General features: G+C 37.0%; 2 protein-coding genes across 2 annotated transcripts; both read right to left on the bottom strand.

Annotated features, from left to right (window-relative positions):
* Nucleotides 1–1,272: 1,272 nt before the first annotated feature.
* LOC133985423 (phospholipase A and acyltransferase 3-like) lies at nt 1,273–13,750 on the bottom strand. The gene is made up of 5 exons (XM_062425032.1): nt 13,746–13,750; nt 6,493–6,529; nt 5,233–5,338; nt 2,460–2,731; nt 1,273–1,413 (listed from the first exon to the last, which is right to left on the bottom strand). The coding sequence occupies exons 2-5, from the start codon at nt 6,493–6,495 to the stop codon at nt 1,348–1,350; spliced, it is 447 nt and encodes a 148-aa protein (XP_062281016.1). The 5' UTR covers nt 6,496–6,529; nt 13,746–13,750; the 3' UTR covers nt 1,273–1,347.
* Nucleotides 13,751–18,975: 5,225 nt separating this feature from the next.
* LOC133986377 (phospholipase A and acyltransferase 4-like) lies at nt 18,976–20,530 on the bottom strand. Its single transcript, XM_062426198.1, has 4 exons — nt 20,507–20,530; nt 19,913–20,030; nt 19,398–19,657; nt 18,976–18,996 (listed from the first exon to the last, which is right to left on the bottom strand). Exons 1-4 carry the CDS (start codon nt 20,528–20,530, stop codon nt 18,976–18,978), a joined length of 423 nt encoding a protein of 140 aa, XP_062282182.1.
* Nucleotides 20,531–20,780: the final 250 nt, after the last annotated feature.

Here is a 20,780-nt window from a genome sequence, read left to right as displayed (position 1 = left end):
TCTGTTGTCATTGCTACACTCAAACATTGACCAGTCCCAGTAAAGACCATCATATAGCAGCCAAGATGTATTGTTCTGTGACCTTCTTGTCTGACTCTTGGGGAAGATGGCAAATAAGTGTATTTCTCAAAATGTTGGAGTGTTTCTTAAATCCTATGGACTCCTACATCTAAATGACTGTCAAATTGAAATCTTCGCCACCATGAAATCTCATATAATCAGACTTTGCTGTACAGCTCTAAAATGAAGGAATGAATAAGAATATTTAAAATCCAGACTCCTCTGCTGCACTTTATCTTTTTATGTTCCAAATACCCAGAAGGATAACCTTATTTGGAGTGTAATTAGGAAACTGAAACTTTATTTCCCAGAGTCAGATGAGAAGATTAAAATCATTTTAATATTTTATCTTTGTGTCAGTTTTGGAGTTTTCGGAAGTTGTGTTTCTTCAGTTTTGATGGAGAGATGTCGCTCATTTCAGTTAACATGAAACCATAGGAAACCCCACGTTGACCGTTAAAGAGGGTCAAAAATTATTATCCTGGAATATGCACACCAACAATTAGGCGGCACATTTGTGCAGTTCAGATATTGCGTCTGTCCGTTTCAGGGGAACAGAAACCAACAATCTGTCAACTAAGTTTATATCCACTCTCCCCATATTACTAAAGGAATAAAATGGCATCCTCCCTCCCAAATATGATTCTCCCTCACATTTAATTTATATCTCACATTTTTCTCACGTTTTTCAGACAAACATTAGTTGTACCACATGTAAACAATATTGTGGGTCAGGCAAGTCTTTTTCTCTGATTTATCTATTTATTCCTCCATAAGGTTGTTAAGTAGAAAACTGGAAGAAGCCTGTGAGCACAGCAAAATAACTCCTGCTTTTTTTGTATTATTCAAAAACTGGACAGGATCATTTGTCTTAGATTGATTTATTCTTTTGCTTCTAACTTCTCCTAAAAGGTGTGGTAAGGAGAATCAGATCAGCATTAAAGTCAATGTTGAATCAGAAGATGATTTATTTCCGACGAGACGAAGAAAGAACTGTTGCCAGCAGCAACGGTTTCCTCCATGTGGCCACTGGAGGGCGCTGCAACCATTTCAATTTTGTAAAAATGGAATAAAATCGTTTTTCAACACAGCAGTGGCTCACAGAAATCACACACAATCATATTCTATATGTTATATGTTATTTGTTATACATTCATTGTTAGAAAGTCCAAATTACACAGTTTTAGTGCATTAAATCAGAGTACATGGAAGTATACTTGGATACTTTTATTTTCACAAGGGCAGGGTGGGAACATTTGTGCCCTTTGACTCAAAAGAAAAGCTTTTTTATTGAAATAATTCATCAGCTAAGTGCTGACGGAAAATCTCTGCAGCCTTCTCCACCTTCTTCACCTGTGCCAAAAGAAAACATGAAGACACAAAATATGAGTTTAGTTGCAACAAATGTAGTATACTGACATTGAAACTCCTCCCTCACATATGAATACATGACATATTGTATTGACTGGCAGATAGTAGTTTTAATGTAAATGATAATATAATTCCAAACAAACAATGAAATAATGAAATATTTAGCAGTATTCATCACTTGTAATGTGACTGTAACTTCTGAGGTTTTCTGGTGTTAAACATTATACTGCTGCCTTTGCCACTGACAGACAACATTATTTCTGTGACCACAAGAGATCTCTTGTCAGGAAAATGTGAATGTAAGTTGTTTTAAGCTTATGAACAAGAGACGAATCCTGCTGTTTCTAAAGTGAGAACAGTCTCTACCATCTGCTTCAGATTTGATACTGGCTTTTTAAAGACCAGAATATCCTACACTTTTCTCACCAACTCCTTCCACTGCTTTTAAAAACTAAAAGTATTCATTAGCGAGAACCACACCATCAATGAGATGCGTTTAAATTAACAAATATAAAAAAAACAATATATAGTTCTTCTGCTTGCTGACTGCATTGTGGGGCTTGAGCTTGTTCCTGGAGTGACTGTGACAAGCTAGACTGAGACTGCATGCATGTGAAGTGCAGAATATGAAAGTGGACAAGGAGGAGAGAGTTAGGTGGTATATAACTATAAACACAGGAAGTAATGCATTTGAGGTGTGGTCCTGCTACTAAAAACCTTACTGGATAAGCTTTAAGAATTAGCAAGCAGCAATAAGGTGACAGGACTTCCGTCATTCAGTGATGAATTAAAAAAATAGGACACACAAGTTTTTGCATTTGTTCAGATTTCATGGCATGGCGTAGTCACATCAGTCAAAAACAATGCATTCAGTTAGTAAAGACATATAATTATCCTTTTAAAATTGAATTAGAAATGTAATGAATAAAATAATTTAATTTGATTATGGCACAGTATATACATACATTAAAGGTGATGTATATATATATTTTTTATCCATATAAACCATCCAGAGGCCACCTACATACCTGAGCAGACTCAGCTTTGCCGTAACGACACTCGGTGGCGAAGTGCTCACAGTTCGAACTGGTGGCACTGTATGGCCTTTCCTGACCCACCGACGAAAGGGCTGCAGCCACAATTTCCTGGGTTGGTTTAGGTTCCCGTTTGTTGTCCTGTATGTTATTCACTTTCCAATCAGTTGTACCAGCCACATCTTGGAGTTTGTCTTTCCTTACTGCGCCCTCCACAGAACCTCCCACCACAGTTGATGGAGCTAGAGAGCCGCCTTTTCCATCTCCTAAGTATGAGGGGATGACAAAGAGGCACACAGGTGAAACAAGGTATATGTGCTGTTAGTTTATATGTAAATAATCAAGTCTGCACTCAGACCTTCAACTTCAACTTTATCTATAGAACAATTCACATAACACAGTTGATCCAAAATGCTCTCAGTAATGCTCTAACCCTACACAGAAGAAAAACAAATGATTGAATGAATGATGATAAAATATTGACAACAATATTAATAGTAAAAGTAATGACAGAAAAGCAAATGCGCTGGACTGAAGGAGCCAGGAATCAACCCTTGGATCTTCCGATTGGTGAACGACCGCTTTACCTCCTGAACTACAGCTGCCACAAAGAGTATTCAGCCTGTGCACATACACTCAGTCACCAATTCATTAGGTCCACCTAGATAAAACTAATGCAGTATAATACAACCGGTCTGCTATTAATCTTACCTTCATGAGGATTAACATGTTCAGTTTTTATCTAATCTGTTTGAGAGAGATGTTGATTTATTCTAATGGTCATTGTGGTGGCTGTAATTTGTGGAGCTGTTGAACTGCATTAGTTTTTATCCAGGTGGACTTTATAAATTAGCAAGTGAGTGTATATCTATATATATATATATATAGATATGTAACAGATGGAATTGTGATTTAAATTTGTGTTTCTTATGTTATGTATTTTGTTGTAATATGTAGTAATTTCACTAAAATCCCCCATTCTTCTGTTCTTGGATTGGGAGTACTGTATTAGGTTGTATTCTAGCGCCCTCTGGTGGTCATTAACAGACATACTGCTTCATTTCCCGTCTCTCGTCAGTCTGCATTAGTGATGGATTTCATGATTCGTTGTCGAGATTCAGTTCCCGTCGGTCAGTTCAGCTGGAAGAATCGGTTCATATAGTTCGTTCATTAGTTCGTTCAGTCGTATTTCCGGTACAACGTTGTTTAACGGTGAATCATAATGCACGGTTCTCAGCTCCTCGTTCTCAAACGATCGTGCTAACGGTCAACACAACACAGTAGTTCAAAGTAAATACATAGCTGCAACTTCATGATTATGTACAATACAACAGTGGCTAATGTGTTTACACCTTCACATTAAATGTACATGTATTGAAGGTAAATAGAGAGTAGACTCCGGCTAAATCAGCTAATTTATTGTCTTCATTTTTTGTTCACTTTTAGCAAGGGCTACTAAATAAAGAAATAAAGACCCAATATGCTGACAAACATGTTTAAAAGCTTGGCAGATATATTGTAACGAACTGGGCCACGTTACTGTTATGTGTGTTATTAAAAAAGAGAGATTACCCAGATACTTAAGTCTGTTCATATCTCTCCTGTCGGTCTCGTTCAGTCAGTCACTCCGTTCAATCATCTCAGTCGGTCTCGTTCAGTCAGTGATTCGCTCTCAAGATGCGTTCAAAGACACTCAGGAAAGCTAGCATTTAGCTTAACATTCGCTAACACCCCGAAATAGTGTGCTTCAACAGAACAGTATCCTTCCTGCGTGTCTGTGAACGCAACTTGAGAGCGAGTGACTCAACAGACAACCTACGATTGGCTGGCTTTCTCAGTCCCTCTTCACCACTCTGATAACTTAACAGTGAACATAGCGAACGAAAGAACGAGAGAGTAGTGAAACGGGGAATCAGGTCAGTTCGTTCGTTTTAAAGAGTCGTTCGTTTGAACTGATTCATTCGCGAACGGGCCATCTCTAGTCTGCATTTATCCTGACTGAGAGAGGTATGTATTCAAGGCAGTGCGATCATGAAGTGTGAATTTGAAGTTTTAATGTTGTTTAAGTGCACACAGTGTATTCATGCTTAATAGTATTATTGTAGATGAGCTGTGTAATTCTCTGTCGTTCTTTTTACCAGTAGAGATGAGTTTTTAAGGCTTAAAAAACTAGCTTAAACACGTTTTACCTGTAACGTTGTGTGGCTGGTTTTCATCATTTTGGCTTGTGGGACACACACTTAAGCTTGTATTTTCATGTAAGGCGTGTTGAAGAGATAAAAGAGCCTAAAAACCACGTTTTTGCTGTCTTTTGGACTCATTTTAACAGGTATGTGTATGTTGTAATGTACTCCCATTATCAGTTCAGTAAATGTATTTTTCATTTTCAGTTTGTCTTAAGTTTACTTTGTTTAGCGTGTCAGACAATCAGGCCCAACTTGAGTCATTCAGCAACTCCTTTGTTCCTTGAAGTCACTACACTACTTACTTACAGCCAATGAAAGAGGGATATAGTTGGTATAAGTAAAATTTTGCAGTTTTGCCAACATATATTATCTATTTAGGCCAACTATACACAAGAAACTTAATAATGTAAGGTGAAGCAAATAATATATCATTTACAATGCCACTAAATATTTTTTGTTCAGTTTATTTATAAATAATAGTAAGGTGAGCAAAGGTTTTCGCTTTACAGTGTATATGTAAAAACTGTGAGTGGTCAGTGTTTGAAAGGAGCAATAATGATACTGCAATAGAAATGACTCACCAGGAGTGAAGTGAACAACTTCCCCATCACCAGTGTACAAACCATAGTGCTTATAGCCACTACGGGGGAATTCAATCATGTCACCTTCTTTTGGGTTCTTGGCATCCTAGGATTTGAAGATCAGGAAATTAGTATGTTTGTATACAATCAGATCAGATTTTACATCACTGGACTCCAGCACTGTTACTATGTTTTGAAAGGTGCTCAGTATATGATGCTAACCTTTTTGTTATTTGACTACATTTGTTTTGAGAAGGAAAAAAAAGTTTAAAAAAAAGTTGCTGCAGAACGTGTTCGCTTTCCAGCACACTTCGATTCACCCCAATCACACAACAATCTGCTTCACAAGTTACTTCTGCATGAGGTCGAGAACCAGATGTGCCCACACATTGGATGTTTTACCATAATACGTGACATTTCCATGACAGTGTTTGCACACAGTTTTTATTCATTAAATTTAATTTAATTTTAAAATATAAAATGTACCAGAACCTGGATTTAACACAGGCAGGTGCTTCTTAAAAAAAACAGCTTATCCTCCTCCTCCTCCATGCTTTAATCTTTCTGTTGTCTGACGATAAAAAAATGCAGCGTAGATATTTCTGTCCATGTTGGACGTGCAGATCCTGCACAGAGGAAACTCCCTTGAAGAAGATAAACAAAAGGATGTTTTTCAGGCGCAGCTTAACTCTTGTAAATCACTGACCATTTTTTTTTTTTATGATAAAAGTGTTTATCTATTCTTGCTGAGGATTGGGCAAAAATATCATGTTGTCATAGCTGATATAAAAAGCAAAGTTATATGAGATTTTATGGTGGAAGATTACAATTTGACAGGCATATAGATGTAGGAGTCCATAGGATTTAAGAAAGACTCAAACATTTTGAGAAATACAAATACTCTTATTTGCCATCTTTCCCAAGAGTCAGACGAGAAGATTGTTTTTTGTTTCAACTGTGTTTATCCAGGCCCAGAGAGAGGACCTGGTGAATACAAGGAGTGGAGGCAGTAGAGTGCGGCTAGCCTGTCTTTGTCAGTAGTGAAGAAATACAACACCAAAATTTCAAAACTGATGCACAAAGAAAACATGGTACCAAGTGTAGTTCCCAAAATGTTGGACTATACATTTTAAGTAAGTTTCAGTAATCAAATTATACTACAAATAAAAGACCGAATCACAGAATTACAGACAATAGCCAAAACAAAAGTCAAATGAAAATAAACTCAATACAATGAATTTATCTGTGAAAGCTTCTTACCATTTTGACTGCTGTGTGTGGGAAACAGAAAGTAGTAAAAAAAATGAGGAGGACAGTCAGCACCAGAGCAGAGTTATTAAAGTGAGATGAAAATGAGCTCACTTCCTTGCTGGAGTCAAGGGGAGGTGACGTGGCAAGCACCACTTTGTGTGTTGTGTGTTGGCCTAATGACACATTTCCAATGAAGGGGCCCTTGATCAGAAAGGGGCCCTCCTTGATGTAGAGAAAAAAAAAAAATTTTTTTTTTGGTCGGACTTCACAAAAATACACTCTTGGTGGTGACCATTATTGTTGCTTTTAATGCGAAGAAAATAAAATCTCACAATTGACTCTTAATTTCTCATTTTGACGGCTGGGAAAGTGACGATTTGTCAGTACTGCATGTCACAATGCACTGTGGTTAGTTCGTATTATCTGGTGTGCAGGAAACTGACAATTTAGTTGTAAATGTTATTTTGCCTGTAACCATAGCCCGGTGGGGAAGTCAAAAAAAGGAAGAGAAAGAAGCAGCTGCTTTTTTTTTTTTAAAGGAAAAAAAGTCATATCTGCAATAAGATGATGTTTGATACCTAGCTCGAGTTTGTGTTTGTGAAGGAGCTGGACACTTGATCTCTGAAGGAAACAGAGATTAATTTATGGATTAATTTATTTGATATGCTGTCTGCTTAACAAATTTATTACAACAGCAAATGAATAAACAAATCTGTGGAAATGTAATCATTTAATACACCTCTATATGGGCACCATTAGTTGCACGAAGCACATCAAGACGGTACTCGATTTCTTGCCATGTTGGCTGTAGCAGAGCCTCATCAATGGTGACAATGGCATCAGTGATCTTTTGCTTCAGGTCGTTGGTGTCCTGTATATTTGTTCCATACACGATACACAAATGCAATGTGATTAAAAACTTTGATAACCACTGAGTACGTAGAACAAATCTGATTAACATGTCTATTTTTTAAATTGTAAAGAGACTTTGTGGACACCTTGTATATGTAAGAGGACACATGGTGGCTGGATCCAAGGGGAGGTGACATGGCCAGCACCTCCGATATCTGGATAACAAACCAGTTTGTGTGTCTAATGCTCCCTAATGACACATTTCCGATGTTGGTATCAAAGCAGGAGAGTTTTACCGCACATATTATTAGAGTTGACTGTCTGATTTTTCATTTTGCGATTCCAGCACACCAAATCATTTTCATTTTCATTTTATGGACCAACATCATTTTCATTCATTTTAGCTCATTACTTTACACATATGCAGCCAATTCACTACTTATGGTCCTTGTGGCTGCAGTAGTTTATTATCACACTATATTTACGACACATTGATAGGAATTACTTAATAACATCTCTTCCATGGCAATTTGCAATCTAACCCTAACCACTCTGCATTTCTCCAAAAATAAATTTAGTAAGATATTTGAATCCGTTTCTCCCATGTGTAATAGATGTAATACTGCTGAGGGATCAAACTTATTCTGGGTCTGTTCAGTACTAGGTAAATGACTGAACATATTTTATTGGTCAGTCAGGCTGTAATTTGGCAGTATTTAGTTGCTCTGACAGGACAATTAGGCCCTTCCCTCTCATCATTATTTATATACAATGCCAACACTTAGTAGTATGCCATGTTCACATGGAATGGATGGTAGAGATGGGAACGATTCTCACATTAATAACTTGTAAGCATTCACATAAATGCATTTACACCCCTTTAGCATTGAGGAATTAATTGTGGCTAAAGCCTGTGCATATTCAAAATGGCTGAAGTGTAATTCTGGTAGGTCAACCAACATAAGCAAACAGTTTTGTAATGCTGAAGAAGTGTTGTTCAGCATTACAAAATGAGAAACAGCTGGATGATGATGAGACAAATGAAAATGTCCAGAATTCAATATCCAGATAACACAAAGTACGGTTAAAGCTGGCACTGTATGTAGCTACTGTAGCAGGTAGTAGGTTAACCAATAACTTAAACCAGTTAACCATTTTCTGCTTAGCCACAAGAGAAAGATCGCAAAGAGAGACAGACAGCCATGAACCAGATAAAGCAGAAGTTCAGGCTCAGGACACAGATGATGTAATACAGGAAGAGAAAGAGCTTGTCACCCTTTTAACTGGAAAACATATATATATATATAAAACAGGTTGCGTAGAACAGGATGCAACATTCATGTTCCAGCTTAAATCAAAATGTTCATTAGTCAGAAAGGGAAATCATTTTTTTTATCAGTGCTTGGAGACAAAGGTGTTTATCATCAATCACACAATAACAGTTTACATGCTCAAAATATTCCAGTTTATGCTTTTATTTTTTTTTTAAAAAGACAATATTCCTACTAAGCTGTTTATGTCACTAATTAAAAGGAATATTCAACTAATTGTCGTGTTTGTATGCAGCCTTGCATAATCTGATTAACCACTTTTTTGAAAAGGTCAGCATTATAATATTTTTGTATTGCAACAACTTAATTTCAAGTTTATTTTAATAGTTTCACTTGTTTTACCTTTTGGATGATTTACTTGTAAAATGTTTGGCAAAGTCTTGTAATTTGTGCTCCTGGCTTGAGAAATGCTATACAATTAAAATCTTCTCTTTATTCTTCTTCTTATTATTATTATCATTATTATTTGTGCATACCCACAAACTAAAGCCCTTTTCACGTATGCACTGCAACCCAGAAGTTATCTGGACATTACCTGCAGAGCTGTATGTTTGGACCCAAATATTCAAATCAGTCAGACCAGACATTAAACAGACTTTATTACTATTTTTATTATTATTCGGTCAGTTCCAAGTACAAAGTTAAGTCACATTCAGCCCATGCATGAATACAGCAAATTATTCAAATCAACTGAATATTATTTACATAGCGCCAAATCACAACAAAAGTTATCTTAAGGCCCTTTTCACATAGAGGAGACCAAAACCATACTCTTTAATTTAATACAATAATTACAGAGACCCAACACTCCCCTATGATTGGTTCTTGGCGAAAGCAGCAACTCTCCTTTGTCAGGAAGAAGTGTCAAGCAGAACCGTGCTGTTTGTGGACGGACATCAGAGAGATATATTTTTTTGGGGCATTGTTACCTTTATTTGACAGTACATGGCATAGAGGCTAACAGGAAACATGGAACTGATGCTTGCTCAAGTAAAGATTTTCTTCACCCCTTGCACTAACAGGCCTAACACGATCAGGCCTCCACCAAACACAAACCAGGTAGATTTTGCAACAATACCAATTCCCACTGCCACAACTGCAGCCGCTGTTCCTACATCGCGCAGTATGCCTGCCTGTAGTTAACAAACAGATACAAAAAACACTATTTAGTTGCAAAAAATGTAGATTACTGATATTTACTCACATATGGATACATGAAATACTGTATTGACTGGCAGATTGTAATTTTAATGTATGATATAATCCCACATTTATTTCATCTGCTGCCAGTTAAAGAATATGTTTTTATGATTTTAGAAACAACTGTGACAGACAGAAATATGTTGTAGTATTCATCACTTGTAATGTGACTGTAATTTCTGAGGTTTTCTGGTGTTAAACATCATGCTACTTCTTGACTGTTTATATTATGAATTTTTGTTTCATTGAGGTAAAATCTTCATTAAACTGAGAAAAGGTCATCACAGTTTAAAGTCTATAGGCTGAGCGGGAACTCGTAGGCAGGGCCATTGGTGGAAACACTACGGAACATATTCAGTGGGCCACATGACATGGATGCAAACCTGGAAGCTAGAAAAATATTTGCCAGATGCTCCAGCCGAGCAGTTCTTATAGGACTGAATAGGTGCAATTTTCGGTCCAGTATCTAGCTCTTATAATACATTCATTGTAACAACTAACCAGTACACATGCTTTTTTATTTTGTAGCTTAGCAAATGAATGGGCCATTTGTTTTCAGTCACAAGCAACGACTCAAGCCTGCACCCTATTTTATTTGGTTTAGGAGCTTTGCAATTGATAAATCAGAAATGTCATAACTTTTGAGAAAGTTAAAAGTAAAAAGGGAAACATATTTAAGTTTTAATCAATACTTTATACTTCTCATTTTCATAATTGGTTTAAATAATTGGGTTTTCCTTAATACTTGCATTTAAATTACTGTCTGTCAAATTTAAATGTCATAAAGATGTGATTTAAGTTCAAAAAGGGAATAGTGATGAACATAATAGTAAAATGAGTGATTCCTACTATACAGTCCAATAAGTCAAGGCACTGTCATACACTGATAATTCCTAATTAGTTACAGTTCGTAAGTAACTAAATGGCTACATGGGTTGGGTGCTACACTGGCATTTAGTGCACTTTTCTCTCCCAGAACTCCCTCTACAACGTTTTATTAGAATTGCATGCAGCAATGAGTGAAATCCAACTTTTAGCATTTGTTTAGATTTAATGCTCACAATCAATTAAAGAAATACTACTATAATTTTAAAATTTCATTTGATTATGACACAGTATATGCATATATTAAAAGTGATATGTTTTTGTTTTTTTGTTCTTTTAATGATAAACCACCCAGAGGCAAGTTCCATTGTGGATCCCCATACATACCTGAAGAGACTCAGGTCGACCATAACGGCACGTGGTGGCGAAATGCTCACAGTTCCAACTATCGAGACTGTACTTCACATCTTTACCCACCCACGTAAGGGCTTCTTTCACAATCTTCTGGGCTGGCCTGGGATTCCACTTCCTGTCTTGTAAGTTATTTACTCTCCACTTAACTTTTCCGACCACATCAAGCAGTTTTTCCTGCTTTACTTTGCCCCACACAGAAACTCCCGACGTGGTTGATGAAGCTCCAGAACTGCTTATTCCTAAGGATGAGGGGATGACAAAGAGACACGCAGGTTATACGAGGTATATATGGTGATGGTTTGTAACATGTTTAATGAATTATGTATTTATACTGTTGAGTTTATCATTTAAGTTTATGAAAGTTAAATAAAATGTTGTTTATTTTAACCAAGTAAATAATCAGAGCCTTAGCTGCTATATGATGGTCTTTACTGAGATTGTTCAGTGTTTGAGGGTAACAGTACTGACAAAGCAATGTATAGAAATGACTCACCAGGGGCAACCAAGTGAACAACGTCTCCATCACCAACATACACAGCCCAGTGCTCATAGACAGTACGGAAGATTTTTATCAAGTCACCTGGTTTTGGCTTCTGTGATTTGAAGATCAACAAATTAGTACATTTGGGTACAAATCAGATCACAGTTACACTACCTGTGTTCAAACATCCAAACAAGAAGAACACATTTAATCTGTTGCTTTCAAGCATGTTTGCATCTAACGTCTGATTTACATATTCAGCTACATTTGACTGATGTTTCAGTTGTTTTGTCTTGTATTATTAAAGGTTCGCTGTGTTTTGACCCCTATTAGAGATATAGATAATGTTTTTCTGCTTGTGTTTTCTAAAGTCACAGTCTGACTATCTCACTTGGCCACTGTACATTTTTCTTCACACTGTTCTCATGAACTACTGTACTCACTACCTTTTTAAAGTGCTGACTAAAAGTACATCCGTAACATTTATCATGTACTTACTAAATCTATGATGGCCCTGAGAGCTCAATGCACTGCTACTTAAGAAAACACATGTAAAAAGACAAAATACAAGAAAATAAAGAGTATGTATGAGCAGCATTTAGATGACAAAATGTTAATTCAAACAACACATTACAGACAACACAACACAATGTACAACAACGACAACAAGAATGATGTGCTCTTTTCCATGAAAGTCAAGGATCACCTCAGCTTTTCTTTTTTGGCGATATGGATAGAAGAGGGCTGCCTCTGTCATTTCACCTGATACTGATACTGATAGTGATACTGTTCTTGCGCCTGATGGGAAAGGAGAACAGGTCATTAGGAATGCAGGAATCTACAGCAAATCTAATAAAAAACAAACATAATAACAAAAAGTAGTAACAAAGAAAAAAATAGAGTTGGTGAACAGTATATGAAGCCTGTGTAAGTGGGCCAGGATGGGGGTAATATGTTCTCTGTGTTCAGTATTTGTCAAAAGCATGACTGCCACATTCTGAACCAGGTGAAGTAGAGAAATCACTGACTATAAAAAACAGGAAATACAGAGAAATCTAGACATAAAAAACATGGACCATTTGCTCTGTGGTGTTCTTATGCAGTGCTGAACTGATTCGTGCTTGAGTTGTAAAAAAACAAAACAGAACCAATTTCTTTATGTGATGGTCAACATTCAGATTGGGATGAAACTGAACTCAAGATTTCTAGTAAATGGTTTACAGGTGGTTTGATAAAGGCTCTGCAGAGCAGAGCATGGTGCACAGAGCCGATTCTTACTTGTTGGCATTTATTCTAAACCAGTAGTTCTACAATATATGTTAAAAATTGGCATGACTGGCGATAGTAAGTGTACATCTTTCATCAACACTTTACCACATCATGCACAAGTGAGACATTTGAACTCAAGCACTAGTGAAATATTTGACTTTTTATAGAAGAGTTTACCATTAAGTAAAGCAGGTGCCATGAATCCAATGTCCTTGCGACAGGAGGTACAACGACGTCTCACAGTTCCAGTCAATTCTTCTTTACAATATAGACAGAACACCTGTGGAAAAAGAACATTGTGAAAGCTGAGGGTGTCTAAAAACATATTAACATGCAGCCTGAACATATGAATGCATGTGATGTATATCCAGCCTGGCTGTGGAAAAGGAAGGTTTTAACCTACATGCTTTTGATTCTCACTGCAAAAGGAATCCTGAAATCATGAGAAAAAGTCACAGGGACAGCGATACATTTTGAGACATTTTATTAAAATTAGGACAGTATTGAACTTTTGGATAACTGTTTTATCTTAAGACAAAAATTTCCTTGATCAATTTTGTTTTGTTCTAGAGAAAATAGGGTTTAAAAATTGCTGTTAATACAACTACAACCAGAATTTAAAGGCAACCCCCAGTGAGTGTTTTTGTAGCCACAGAGTGTGGTCACAGTAATAGCAATAATAGTTTGGCTGTCCCTAAAAAGCACCACGTCAAAACTGAAGCACAAAGAAAACATGGTAACAAGTGTATTTCCCAACTGATGCCATCAAATTACACACCATATATCCAAAACAAGTCAAATGTAAATATAACTCAACACAATACATCCCTTTGTGAAAGCTACAGTACTTACCATTTTGGCTGCTGTGTCTGTGAAACAGAACCGTAACAGAAAATGAGGACAATCAGCACCAGAGCAGTTATATATGTAAGAGGAAACATGGTAACCACTCACTTCTTTGCTGTAGATTAGGGGAGGTGACTTGGCAACCATATCTGGACAATCTAGTTTGTGTGTTTAATGCTGTCATAATGACATGTTGGTATTAAATCAGGAGAGTTTTAACTCACATATTATTAGAGTTGAATGTCTGGCGCAAGCATCAAATTCCAGCAACGCATCAAATTCTATTCAATTTCTAAGCAGAGCAAGAGATGCATGATGGAAGTGGAGTGGCATGTTCACCACGCAGCATTAGAAATTAACTTGATTTTAACTTCAGGAAAATACATCCAGCTAAAGTACCACACCTGACTCACAAAATTCAGATCAAATTCCCAGCAGGGACCAGCATCATTTTCATACTGGTCTATGCTGGTTTGGTGCTGGTTTAGCTGGTGTGACCAGCATAATGATGCTGGTCCACCAACATGGTCTTGCTGGATTGCCATTTTAGCTCATTACTTTATACACATATGTAGCGAATACACTATTTATGGTCCTTGTGGCTGCAGTAGTTTATTATCACACTATATTTACAACACATTGTTCCTACAATCATCCTTTGACAATGTATTCTGGAGGGTGTTGAATCAAAAAGTACATTTCAGTAACTTTGGAAAACAGTTTGTTCATCATTATCACTTACAATGTCGATTTAAACTCTTCTAGCACCTTTACACTACACATGGTGTTTGTAGTATAGCACTACTTATTATCAAAGTAGAATTTGCATCACTTCAAGGTAATGTTAGGTGACTGGCAGAGTGCCAGAGATCAGTGTTTGATATGAGTTGAGTGATATGAGATAACAGGAAAAAGCTGCTCTGTCAGTGATAACTGTGTAATTTTATTAGTATGAGCAGTAAAAATGTGTGCAGACACAAACTCCATCAAACATCTCCACAACCGTCATCAAAGGAAAGGACGTCTCATATCTTTAAAACATATTTCCTTGTTTCCTCTCTCTTTGTTTGGTTTGGTTTCCTTCCTTCGTTGTTGGGAGAGGCTAGGACTCAAGGAAAATAAGCAAGTGAGTTAAACATGAGACAATTTAAGGGACTTGAGATGCACAACATTATGTGCCCAAAGAATGAGGTCAGTTGACGACCTTAATATACTGAATGACCAGGTTATTCCATCAAAGGGTTTTTCATATTCCAAGATGACAATGCCAGGATTAATCTGGCTCAAATTGTGAAAGAGTGGTTCAGGGAGCATGAGACATCATTTTCACACATGGATTGGCCACCACAGAGTCCAGACCGTAACCCCATTGAGAATCTTTGGGATGTGCTGGAGAAAGCTTTGCGCAGTGGTCCGACTCTCCAATCATCGATACAAGATCTTGTTAAAAAATGAATGCAACACTGGATGGAAATAAATCTTGTGACATTGCCGAAGCTTATTGAAACAATGCCACAGCGAATGTGTACCGTAATCAAAGTTAAAAGCGGTCCAACGAAACATTAGAGGGTGTGACCTTTTTTTTGGTGTCAACTTTTTTTTTGGCCAGGCAGTGTATTTGAATCAGTTTCTCCCATGTTTAACAGATGTGGTCCTACTGAGGGATCAAATTTATTCTGGGTCTGTTCACTACTAGGTAAATGATTTCTGGTGTAACATATCTAATTGGTCAGTCTGGCTGTATTTTGGCAGTATTTAGTTGCTCTGACAGGACAACATGGATGGATAGTAGAGATGGGAAAGATTCTCACATTAATGACTTGTAAGCATTCACATAAATGCATTTACACCCCTTTGGCATTGAGAAATTAATTGTGGCTAAAGCCTGTGTATAGTCAAACTGGCTGAAGCACATAACTCTGGTAGGTCAACCAGCATAAGAAAACAGTTTTGTAATGCTGAAGAAGTGTTGTTCAGCATATTCCAACATGAGACACAGCTGGATGATGATGATGATGATGAGACAAATGAAAATGTCCAGAATTCAACATCCAACTAACACAAAGTAAGGTTAAAGCTGGCACTGTATGTAGCTAGCAGCAGAGGTCCAGGCTCAGGACACAGATAATGTAATACAGGAAGAGGAAGAGCTTGTCACCCAGAGATAACCTTTTTAACTGGGAAAGAAAAATGTATGAAAAAGATTGCATGAAGCAGGATGCAACATTCATGTTCCAGCTCAAATCAAAATGTTCATCAGTCAGAGATGGACATCTTTTTTTTTTTTTTTATCAGTGCTGGGAGACAAAGGACTTCATCATCAACCACACAATGACAATTTACATGAGATAAGATAAGATATGTCTTTATTAGCCCCACAAAGGGGACATTTGCATTGTCACAGCAGCAACAACAACCTTATTTTAAGTTTGTTTTAATAGTTTCACTTGTTTTACCTTTTGGATGATTTACTTATATTTTGACAGAGTCCTGTAATTTGTGCTCCTGGCTTGAAAAATTCTATAATAATAAAATTCTTCTTCTTATCATTATTATCATTAGTATTTGTGCATACCCAAAAACCAAAGCCCTTTTCATGTATGCACTGCAACCCAGCCAGAAGTTATATGGACATTACACTGCGGAGCTGTATGTGTGGACATACTTTATTACTATTTTTATTATTTTTCTACCAGTTCCCAAGTACAAAGTTCTTGGCGAAAAGCAGCAACTCTCCTATATCGGTAAGAAAGCTCAAACAGAACCGTGCAGTCGGTGGACGGACATCAGAGAGAGAAAGAGAGAAAGAGAGAGAGAAAGACAGATAAAGGGCCTGGACGCTCCCCTGTGAAGCTTCCATGACCACAAGAGGTCGCTTGTCAAGAAAAACTATCATGTATATTTGCTAGACTGAAGACCAGGAAACACTCCTCGGACTCTATGGAAGAGCAGACACCTCCTGCTCAGCTTTCATCTGATAATTGTTATTGCCCACCAGCCTGTAACCCACTCATCACTCCCCTCATGCATAACTCCATTCCTCATTCTCTGCCGGTGTTTCTACTCAATGATGTGTGAGTAACAACCATGTTACTCATTATAAGACCTGGACCGGGTGCCGCCCATGGATGTACTGTATAAAGATAACTGAATACAGTATCGGAGGCAGCTACCTGTTCATTAAAACATATGTGCTTGTTTCCTCTCTCCTGGCTTGGTTTACTTCCTTCTTTATTGGGAGAGACTACGACTCAAAGAAAATAAACAAGTGAGGTAAACCTGGAGGCAATTTAAGGGACTCGAGATGAATCTAATGACACAAAAATCTCGAAACACAGATCCCCTTGTGGATGTGCTTAACATATTCAAACATGGGTGAAAGAGCACCATCTTGTGGCCAGTTATAAAGCACTGATTGAACTGCTGAACGCATTGTTGGATTGAATATTAATGGTTCACACAACAGGCCTGCACATACTTATAACATTTGACCAGTAGTTTATTGTCAGCTGAGACATTGATCTGAGAGTCCATGTGGTTATTAAAAAATGATTTAAAAAAATGTGACATAAATAAGATGTTCGATAGGTAACATCGATGACAAAAAAGTCACCCTTAAAATGGTGTTTTGCTCAAAATGTTTTTTTAAGGTTTTATTTTGACTTGGCTATGTCCTTTAAGTCCCACATAAAATTCATTTCAAGGACCTGCATTTTTTCAGCTATGTAACATTGTGAAAATTTAGAGCCAACATGAATGCAAAGTAAAGATACGTCCCCCAAATAATAATAATAATAATAATTAGTAATTATCTTTCATTTGTTTTATGTTTGTGTATAATTTGTGTTGATGTGCCATCACTTGGACAATGTTATCACTAATTCAGTAATTTCATTTGATATCATCACATTTCTGTTGTGCTAATTTGTTTGGGCCAGTTTATCAATGGACACAAGCCCACATGCTTTGAAATGGTCAAGAAAATGTATATTTTAAACTTTTTATGTCTATTATTCTCTTTTAGATTTCACAGTGTCTGCTGACAGAGACATTAAATCAATCTTTCAAGAGAAATGGGTCAGAATTCAGTCATTTCTAGACATGACAAAGTAAAAACTATTGTGAGCAGCAAAACGTTTGTCTATCTGGCCACTGGGAGGCGCTGCAACCATGTGAATTTTGTAAAAATGAGACTTAGTGCTGTACATCTTTTTCTAACCCTGGCAGTGGCTCACAGCTATCACACAGCTTTATATACATTAATTACAATGTTATTGAGTCCAAATAACACAATTTAAGTGCATTTAAACAGACTATATGACAAGGGTTAGTGGGAACATTTAGTACCAAAATGTGTCATGTGAAGAGTGGAGCAGGTGGACCCAAATGCAGGACAAAGCAGGAACTTGTGATTAGAATTTTATTTGAGTGGCTGACAGCAATCACACACAGTTTTGCTTGTTATATGTTGTTTATGCATTCAGTGTTAGTGAGTTCAAATAACACACTGTAAGTGTTTTAAATCAGAATACGTATGGAAGTATACTTTTATACTTTTATTTCCACAAGAGCAGGTTGGGGACATTTGGGCCCTTTGACTTAAACAATACAAACATTTTTTTTTAAATGTATTTATTTTTTAAACACAAACTTTTCAAATGAATTCATGTATTCCATTCAGTACTGACAGGAGTGAGTTCAGGAGGTGTCAGACTTTGATTTTTTTGTTGATCTGTTGGTCCCCATGCTGCTTAATGCAATAGCCACAACTGCTCCGAAAAGAACACTTCCAACTCCAAGACCAACTCCAGATAGAGCCATTAAACCTTCCTCCGCCTGTGCCAGCAGATAACACACAGACACACAAAATATGAATTTAGTTGCAAGAAATGTAGTATACTGTAATGCATTGTGTAATATGACAGTAACTTGTCAAACCTCATGCTACTTCTGCCTTTGACCTGACCTCACAGAAATAAGAGAAATGACCACGACCTCTTAACATGGGATGTAATGTATAAAATGTTTGTGTCAGGATCATGGGAACAATACCAATGTAAAGTCAATTAGGATCCTCTGTCGTGGTTGGATAAACGAATGGTTCAACAATGTCATGCAATGTTGAGGATATCATTTAAAGCAACAGTGTACTATAAAGTGTAATATATAAAAATGTACTACAAAGTACTATATAATGTTATAGGGCTTTTGCTGGTGTCTTCATCATAGTAACAGTCGCTGAGGATCATGGGTAAACTAATGTAGCTGCTTCTGCTATCGTCCAAAACTGTCCCCCTGAAACAGATTTCTCACAATCGAAGTTGAAAAGTGAAAAAGTCAGTGGCCATAACGTTTACCCATTGTTTGGTTGAGTTATTAAGGACACTTTTCTGTTGTTCTGTTGGGAAATGTTGTGTTTTGACAATGTAAATAAAATCCACAGTGAGGAAATAGCCTACCTTAAGCAGCAGGTAAACTGGTCTGACCACAAGACTGATAAATACTCAACAAGGACCAAAAATATCCCAATTAAATTTTGAGTAATGTAACCGTTATAGTTTCCAAATGAAAACTAAATTAATAAAAAACAATACCTTGTGACATTTGTTCATATTTCATGGCATGACAAAGTCACATTACAATCAAAAACAATACATTCAGTTATTTAATTAAAACTTGTGGATCCACCTACATACCTGAAGAGACTTGGGTTCACCATAACGGCACCAGGTGGCGAAATGCTCACAGTTACACTTCCAAACACTGTAGTCCACGTTTTCATTCAGATGTGAGAGGGCTTCTTTCACAATCTCCTCAGTTGGCCTGTGTTTCCACTTGTGGTCGTGTAAGTTATTCACCTTGTAATCACTTCCATTCACCACAGTGCTGAGTTTGTCTTTCGTTATTCTGGCCCTCACAGAACCTCCTGATGAGGTTAATGCACCTCCAGAACCATCTATTCCAAAGTATGAGGGGATGACAAAGAGGCACACAGGTTATATAAGGTATATACGCTGAAGTATGGAACATATTTGTGAGTTTTGTACTCATTCGGCTAAGTTTGGTGTTTAATTTAACAAATTAAATAATCAAAGCCTGCACTCAGGTCTGCAGAACAATGCATCTTAGCTGCTATATGATGGTCTTTACTGGGATTGTTCAGTGTTTGAGAGTAACAGTACTGACACTGCAATGTAAAGAAATGACTCACCAGGGCCTGACAAGTGAACAACGTACCCATCACCGATGTACACAGCCCAGTGCTTATAGAGAACACGGTCGATTTCTATCAAGTCACCTGGTTTTGGCTCCTTGGCTTGATCGGCACCCTTGGATTTGAAGATAAACAAAATTAGTACATTTGGATACAAATCGGAACCGATTACTCTTTGATGGACTGCAGCAGAGGCACAGTTACACTACCTGTGTTCAAACATCCAAACATGAAGAACACATTTAATCTGAAGCTTTCAAGCATGTTTGCATTTAGCGTCTAATTTACATATTCAACTCCATTTCTGAAATGGGTCAGTTGTTTTGTCTTGTATTCTTAAAGGTTCTCTGTGTTTTGACCTATATTACAGATATAGATAATGTTTTTTATGGTGAGTCCCAGTTTGTTGGGTGTTGTGCACACAGATGACTGATACACAGTCTTACAAATCATTTCACAGTATTCATCAGATCTACAGGTGGCTGTTATCTGCTGCACAAATGCTGAACTGTAAACTAGACATTGCATTCAACATCCACTGTTACATAATTATTATTTATTGAATCACATTTGATTTTTTGCTCTTGTCACCTTCACATATTTCATGCACGTCATTTCTTTTTTCATAACACAGTCCATATTTCCTTTGTAAAGTGTTATATTCAAGATAAACAAAAATATGTTTTTTAAGATGCAGCTCAACTCTTGTAAATCACTGACCATAAAAATGCTTCAACAGCTGATACAAAAAGCAAAGTCTGATTATATGAGATTTTATGGTGGGGATTACAATGAAGATTACAATTTGACAGGCATATAGATGTACGAGTCCATAGGATTTAAGAAACACTCCAACATTTTGAGA

Source organism: Scomber scombrus, chromosome 9 (assembly GCF_963691925.1).
Source record: "Scomber scombrus chromosome 9, fScoSco1.1, whole genome shotgun sequence".
Classification (NCBI taxonomy): Eukaryota; Metazoa; Chordata; class Actinopteri; order Scombriformes; family Scombridae; genus Scomber; species Scomber scombrus.
This window is presented reverse-complemented; position numbering and strand designations above follow the sequence as displayed.

Coding starts and splice junctions, on each gene's coding strand:
- LOC133985423 (XM_062425032.1), bottom strand. Junction 2,732..5,232: donor AGTTGTTCACTTCACTCCTG/GTGAGTCATTTC, acceptor CCTCATACTTAG/GAGATGGAAAAGGCGGCTCT. Junction 1,414..2,459: donor GCAAAGCTGAGTCTGCTCAG/GTATGTAGGTGG, acceptor CTTTTGGCACAG/GTGAAGAAGGTGGAGAAGGC.
- LOC133986377 (XM_062426198.1), bottom strand. CDS start 20,530: ATGACGTGCATGAAATATGTGAAG. Junction 20,031..20,506: donor CGTGCATGAAATATGTGAAG/GTGACAAGAGCA, acceptor TTCAAATCCAAG/GGTGCCGATCAAGCCAAGGA. Junction 19,658..19,912: donor TGTTCACTTGTCAGGCCCTG/GTGAGTCATTTC, acceptor ACTTTGGAATAG/ATGGTTCTGGAGGTGCATTA.